This window comes from Otolemur garnettii, unplaced genomic scaffold (genome assembly GCF_000181295.1).
Source record: "Otolemur garnettii isolate 467f Iridium unplaced genomic scaffold, OtoGar3 scaffold00021, whole genome shotgun sequence".
Classification (NCBI taxonomy): Eukaryota; Metazoa; Chordata; class Mammalia; order Primates; family Galagidae; genus Otolemur; species Otolemur garnettii.
In genome coordinates this window covers 25,320,697-25,328,696 of record NW_003852416.1, presented here as the reverse complement: position 1 = coordinate 25,328,696, position 8,000 = coordinate 25,320,697, and the positions used below count along the sequence as shown (strand labels likewise).

General features: G+C 40.5%; 1 protein-coding gene across 1 annotated transcript in view; it reads right to left on the bottom strand.

The window, feature by feature from the left end:
• Positions 1-271: 271 nt before the first annotated feature.
• Positions 272-8,000, bottom strand: part of LOC111724306 (cytochrome P450 2C21-like) — a gene marked incomplete at its 5' end in the record, with an annotated part of 30,209 nt that continues 22,480 nt past the window's right edge. The window contains 3 exons of the mRNA XM_023511779.1: positions 272-794; positions 2,978-3,119; positions 7,760-7,947. Of these exons, the coding sequence (XP_023367547.1) occupies positions 613-794; positions 2,978-3,119; positions 7,760-7,947 (512 nt within the window). The remainder of the gene's footprint in view (positions 795-2,977; positions 3,120-7,759; positions 7,948-8,000) is intronic.

Sequence of the window (8,000 nt, the reverse complement as noted above, 5' to 3'; positions counted from 1 at the left end):
TTAGATAATTAGACTGGCTAATTCAAATTTTCTCTCATGTTATTCCCACTGGATGAAATGATCTTCCCTTTTGTTCTCCCTGTATGTATGCACACACACATGCATACATAAGCATATATACCACACACATATACATACATAATTATATTTTAACAACCATTGAGAAAACATGGAAAATCTAATGCCAAACTGTCAAGATATCTTTCCCCTGGAGAGTTAGATAAGACTAAGAGATGAGTGAATTTTATTTATTGTATTTTCAATTTTTTAAAATTCTCATAGGACAATTTCTGATTTCAATTTGTAGGAAAGCAAAATATAACATGGATAATGTGTTTTCCATTTGGTATACACTGCACATAGGATGTAGTTTATAAACTCAAGATTGAATTACAAAAAGAATCTTAATGGAGACCAAACAGTGAACATTCTATCATGCAGGAAAATGTGAACCAGATCTTATGGTGAAAATTAGAAGAGATAGGGCTCATAGATAGCATTCCTTCTGTAAGAAAAGAGTAGCTAATGGCTGGTACATGAGTCAGAAAACAACAGGTTTGTTCAGATAAGGTCAGAGGGTCCTATGCTGAAGTTTGGTATCCTGTACTTTCTTCAGACAGGAATGAAACAGAGCTCATAGAAGGGGGGTATAGTGCCTACACCCTTGTTAATTGGGGTGATGTCAAGGTCCTTTGGGTCAACCAGAGGTTTCAAGGTAAAATTCTGTAAAATGCTGGTCAGGATTAAAAACAGCTCCATGTGGGCCAGACTCTCTCCAGCACAAATTCTTTTTCCTAAAAATAACACATGAATTATTTATTTAATACTATTTTTGCTTTAACACACAGGGAAGTTTAAATAAAGTGGAATGAAGAAATGTATTAATGAGTGACTAACTAACCTATGGCTTCTATTAACACCCAAACCAGGTTTCATTCATTTCCTCAGCACATATTTCTGTGTGGATACTATGTGAAAAAATCTTTTCTATACATGCTAGAAATGCTTTGCTGAGGCTTGCCATTGACATCTTTCTGTACACACACACTCAGACTTACACACACACAAGCATGCACATACTCATATATCCCAACTAGCATGGAATACAACACTGTATCTACTATTCCACCTACTTATGACCTAGACTCAATGATAGATTTATTTTTCTTCTTCTGTGTTCTAAAGGATATTAATCTTGTCACACACCTGCCTTAAAAACTCAAGTGCTTAACATGGCCACGAATAAAAAAGAATTGTCTATGACCTGACGATAAGCAATTCTTAGAGCCTCATTTCTCACAATTCCTTCCACCCAGTTCCCCACATTCCAGTCATTACTAAATGCTCACCACTCCCCAAACAAACTGGCATTTTGAGTTTTATCACTGATTCCAGGTATTCTTTTACGTGGAATTGTCTTCCCCTCTCCTCTGCCTGCCAATAGACTGCACATCCTTCCACATTCAGTTCAGATTTTTTTTATTCTATGCCAACCCCTTTGTGGTGGTCACAGTATGCAATTGACTCTCTTACCTGTTTTCTACAATACTCATTAATACTCCTAATACTGTACATTCACAAGAAATTTAAATTATTCGTCTGTCTCACAGACAGGAATATAAGCTCTTAAGGGAATCCCTTATCTTGAAGTACCCATAGTAATGCCCACAGTGTCAAGACTACAGGCAGACCTGAAAGCCAGGAGAAATGAATGCAAATGTGAGTCAGGCTCATGATGCCTCTGGGGACTCCAAAATACAGGGAAAAAGTAAAGGAGCAGAGGAGCAGTGACTCATGCTGGGGTTATTCCAAGGCATGAGTCATAATCTTGGGACCACAATACTGAGGGTTGCTCCATACTGATTTTCTTAAATAATAAGGAACAAACCTTTATTCTGTCTCTGCTTCTGTTACTCTATAGAAAAGATCTTTATTCTCAAATCTTCCTCTTGCTTTTTCCTGGTAATATACTGAAAATTCTCCATTTCGTCATCTTCCAGATCTATTCCATATTTCCTTCTCTTTAATGCCTGTGTGTTCACAGGAAACTGACTTCTATGGACTGCCTTAACCCAGAAATTAGTTCCCTTCTGGGTTCTGGGTGAATTTAGAGGATTATAAGTTGAGGCTATCAGACTGTCTATTCCCTCAGTGTCCCCCCACCCTCCCTACCACTCCACAGTGCTGTGTTCCCCTCTCTGTGGATGCTTCTCTTGCCTCTGCTCTCTCCTGGATAAAGGTCTGTTCAAGATCCAGTGACACCCTCCTACCCTTGTCCATTCTGACCTAGGATGGTAATATCTCCCTGTTGATGTTAGTCTTAAGTACTTTACCACACTTTGTTACTTCCCTTAACCTGTCCATGCCTCTGAGAACAGTCTCTTCGTTAAACTCACTTCAATTAACCTTTTTGAGTGTCCCACCTCTTTCTTTCCAGGACCCTTACAAATCAAGGGAAGATATTCATCAATTACTTCCTGAAAGAAAATTTCCCTTACTTTCCAACTTCTCTGGCCCCTCCCCACCCCCCAAAAAGTCCAGAATCAGGAGTTCCTAACTCTGGGCTCACACAGAAGCCCTGAGCACAGCATTTGCTACACAGCAGTCTCATTTGTCTTCCTCTCTCTTACAAGGAAAAACTGTTTCTTGTTCACACTTGAGTCCCTGGACCTCACTTGGCATTGCCATGTGTAAAGCACTCAAGGAGGTTTATGGAGTGTACTGGGCTCTCAGGGTAAATAACAAAGGCCTCACTAGATCTACACTTCTAGGAGGAGCTCCTAGGCATCCCAGTGGGGGTCGGGAAGCAGAATCTGTGAGTGTAGCCACCAATCCAATGAAAACAACCAGGACTTCGGAAGTGGTGCCTCTGCCCTCATACAAGTGTCAGTGTGTCCATGCCAGGAGAGCCTCCAGGAAAAGACCTTTCTTGTCTCATTTATCCTCTCATGTGCAAATAAAAAGAAAGCTTACTCACCTGCTGAAAAAGGCATGAAGTAGTCACTCTTCTTAAAGTTGCCACTTTCATCCAGAAAGTGGCCAGGGTCAAACCGCTCTGGGTTGGGAAACTCTTTCTCATCATGCAGGACAGAAGACAGATGTATTGATATGTTTGTGCCCTGATTAAAAAAAACAAACAAACAGATGAGCCAGATTATAAAGGTGATCATTAAGCACAAAAAACATTAGAAATCCCTTATCTAATGCTTTTGTTTTATACGAGGAGATTGAGGAACAAAAAGGACAATTTATTTCCTCGGTGTCACAGAACAAATTAATGACCAAGCCCACCAGGTATTAAATCATATAACACCCAGTTCAGGGCACTGTTCACTGATTGCAAGGCCATCCTCAATGGTTTGGAGTCTGACACCAGCATATACTTTGCAGAAAAGCAAGGAGACTCCCAGGAACACATTGCTCTAGACAAATAAATTACAGTCTTGTCCAATATTTCTAATGTCACCAAAAATCCAGCTCATTCCCCATAGGACCAAATGTGAGGCTTTCCTAAAAACTCAGTAGCTAAGTGGTCTTTTTCTGAAAAACCTTCAATTTCCCACAAAGATGAGAAACTGATAAAAGTGTCCCCTCCTGTTGTGTTCCTTCAATCAAATGTTCATATATCCTTATAGAAAAGAGAGAGCATTTTCAATTTCTAGGAGGTTTTTCTGAAAATCAGAGATATAGGGTGACATAATGAGTTACAATTTAGTTTTCAGAATCAATCAAATCTTCATCATCACCAAATAAAGCTCTGTGACCACAGTTAAGTTGTTTCACATTTCAATGCCTCATTTCACCACTCATAAAATATAAACAATATGTTTGCAGCAGATTTTTACCATGAAAGATGAGATGTTATAGAAAATGCTTTATTTTAAAAAGATTACCACTTGCTAAAATGTTCAATAGAGAGAGGTTTTGTTACTGTTGTCACAATAATGAGTGTATTCATAATAGTCGGGGATCCTAGAAAAGGCCATACTTTTACTAGGTAGCAGAAACAAATTTTAAATCTACATTTTTCTGGATGTGTTCTAGTGCACTGCATGGCTTCTTCAAACATATGATATAGTTCCAATTTCACAAAATCCATAGGTCAAGGGCATAAACTATCATATCCATGTGGACAAATGAAGGAAAAGCGATAGCATCAGCCCCTCCTGACCCTCTTCCTAGTAACAAATTCTTTTGATTTCTTTTTCCTGCCTCAGTGAATTCAGAACACAACCTGAGCATGACAGGAAACTTTGATGTTCAGCCCCCAAATGGGCTTCCAGATAACGTTCGCTTGTGACAAACTACTTCTGGTTCATGGGGCCTTCTGCTTCAGGCTATGACACAGTAACTGCTTTGGCGTTACCCTCACAATTAAACAAATAGAAATAGGAAAAACACCTATATGGTAACAGTTTTTCATCTTTGCACAAGAGACAACCCAGGATTATGACACCTTACTAAAGATAAACTAGGCCCTATAATCACCCTGGAATTCTGGGATTACACAAAACTTAAAGGCTTCCACATAGCAAAGGAAACAATCAACAGAGCAAAAGGACAACCTACAGAATTGTAGAATATATTTGCAAATTACACATCTGATAAGGAGTCAATATTTAAAATATATAAGGAACTCAAACCTCTCAACAACAAAATATCCAGTTAAAAAATGGGCAAAAGAAATGAATAGATATTTCTCAGAGAAGACATAAAAATGGCCAAAAACAATACTAAAAAATGTTCAATATCACTAATGATGAGAGAAATAAAATCAAAACCACAATGAGGTATCATCTCAGTCTAACTCACACTCAAAAGATTTAAAAAATCAAAAAAATCAAAAGATGAGTGTTGGACAATATGTGGAGATATAAAACCCCAACACACCATTGATGGGAATATAAATTAGTACAGTCATTATAGAAAATAGTAGAAAGACTTCTCAAGGGAAATAAAATCAGTAAGTCAAAAAGATATCTGCAAATGACATGAAGGCTCTGTTGACCAGTTTGACGGAAGTATTTTGGATTGCATGTGAAAATCCCACACTGTACCCCAGAAGTGCATTAATGTACATAGTTACCATTCAATAAAAAAAAAAAGAAAAAAGAAAATGTGCCACACACATACAATGCATTATTACCCAGCCTTTAAAAAGAAAGAAATTCAGCTACACACCCCAATGTGGCTGGACCTGCAAAAAAAAAAAAAGATATCTGCACTCCTATGCATATTGCAGAATTATTCAGAATAGACAAGATATGAAATCAACATAAATGTTGATCAACAGACGAATAAAAAGAAAATGTGGCAGAGATACAAATTTAAATATTCTTTTGGGGGGGTGGTTTAAACAACATACATTTATTTTTTACAGTTCAGGAGGCTAGAAAATCCAAGCTCAATGCACCAGCAGATACCGTGTCTGGTGAGGGTTCTCTTCCCAGTTTGTAGATGGAGATTTTCTCACTGTACGTGATTCTGTGATTTGGGTAAGGATCAGCAGGCATAGCTTGTCTCTCTGCCACATGGTGTTGGCAAGGATAGCTTAACTGGCGTTGGAGGGTCAGATGGCTCCACTTATATGTCCTGGCACCTTGGATCCTCAGGAAGTTTGGCCACACAGGTCTGCAGTTGGATCACAGGGATTGGAGTTTGACATAAGAGGACTCATCTACAGGCCCATGAGCAGCATGTGACATAAAGACATCTACCCACAGCACATTCAGAGAGCACCCGCGGGAAGTGGTCGACCGGGAGCAGCCGGGCGGGGATCCAGGCAGAGGGAGGTGGGCGTGGGGCTGGGGGACCCGAGCCGGAGCGCCCCCAGTGTGGCGCGGCCAGGCAGGGAAGGGGGCGGCCGGGTGGTGATTGGCTGGGCCGCGACAGGAGCTCTGGGCCAAGAACAAAAGAGAGCGGGCGGCGGGCGTCCTCGGAGTAGGCGCTCCCGCCCGCCCCGCGCGGGCTTCGGTGCTGGGGGAGGACGCACCCACCACCCACCGCCCGCCCGCCCGCCCAGGAGCCGGGCTGGCGCTCTCGCTTTCTCCGCGAAAGCCGGTCGTGTACCTAGACATTAACCGGCCGGCGCGGAGGGGAGGGGAGCGGGGCGGGGGGCTAAATATTCTTTAATGATAAAAATGAATAAAATTCTGTCATTTGCAGCAACATAATTGAACCTAGAGTGCATGATGTTAAGCACAATAAGCTGGGCATATGAAGAAAAATACCACATGATCTCACTTATAAGTGAAAGCTAAAAAGTGTTTTCATAGGAAGAGAGAGTAGAATAGTGGTTATCAGAAGATGAGGATTGTGGGCGCTGGGGGAATGAAATATTGGTCAATGGGTACAAAACTACAGTTGGATAGAAAAAATAAGCTCTGCTGTTCAATTGCATAGTTATCTAAAGGGAATAATAATGTATCATGTATTTCAAGATAGCTAGAGGAGAGAATTTTGAATGCATTCATCTCAAAGAAATACTACACACTTAACGTGATAGGTAGGCTAATTACCCTAATCTGATCCTAACACATTTGATATACATGTGAAAACATCATGCTGTAGCACACAATATAATTATTATGTGTCGATAGCAAATTTTAAAAAGAGAGAACACGTGTGCCATCAAATGCTGACAAAATGGATGCAGGAGGGAAGACAAGATAAAGATTGAGAAGAAAAAGAAATGACTTTTTCAGGAATATCCTTTAAAAAGTGGGAGAGAACTCAATATCAATATGAAACCAGTAGATGAACACCTGCCCTCCCACATGAGAGAAAAACACAACTACAGCCAAATGGGGAGGAGGGTAGAAGAGCCATGGAGGAGAGGGGAAGAGGGAGGAGACTGGGTGTGCTACCAAGTAACGGGCATAATGCAAGGGTGTATGGCACACCTCCTGGGTGACAGGCTAAACTACAACTTGGACTCTACCTAACAAATGCAAACAACATAAACTAATAATCTGTATCCTTATATCAATCCAAAATTTTTTAAAAAGTGAGAGAGAGAAAGGATTCATGCCACAGATAGACTTGTAAGATAGAAGAACAACAGACATCAGAGTGAATTCAAAGGCTGTGTATATAGCTGAGTGTGTAAATCTAACAATGGCTCCAGTTTTTCTCTGTCAGGCAGAAGGGCAGGTCACTTGACAAAAAGAAGATAATGAAAGTTGGAAGTTTGAGGGGAGTTCAAGGTTCAAAGAATCATTGTGGAGCATGGAAAGGCAAGTTGAGTGGTTATAAAACAGGATTGTTGGTTACAACTGAAAGTATCTTTGACTTTCAACACTTGGGGTTGATGAAACTAACATCAACCTGCAGGACTGCAAGATCTTTTCCAGCAGGAATCAGCCTAAAGTCAGGCAAGGAGGAAGAAGATTTGTACTGGACTTTTGACAAATAGATTAAACAGTAGGGGCAGAAATGGAGGTATAGGATATTGGTTAATTGGTAAGAGTAATGAAACTTACACTTGAAAGGAGGGAAATGGACAGCAGATTGGGCTAATAGACCTGATGGGCAGAGTATAGACCTCTCAATGTACTAAAAATCCTGTGAAAGTCTAAGCACGATTATGTTTAGAAAATTGTATCAACAAACTAAAAGGAAAGAGGCACACAGCTAGAGGGTGAGGTACCTGAGCTATAATTGTGCCATATCAAAGAAGGCTAGGCAAACTAGAGTGCTAATACTGCAATAATTGATGGCCGGAGATTCCTAAGGAGAAGCATAGATAAAACATTCTCACCTTTGGAATTAAGAACTCTCTAAACTGCATGTCCTGGGTCACGGCATGTGGCAAGATGGTGGGGGCAAGGTCAATGTATCTCTGGATCTCATGCACCATGGCATCTGTGTAGGGCATGCGGCTCCTGTCCTGCATACAGGGGCTCTGGTGTCTGCCAATCACACGGTCGATCTCTTCCTGGACTTTAGCTGGCAAGACAGGAATCAGAAATTATGTAAAATGGAAAAGATTTGTAGTACTT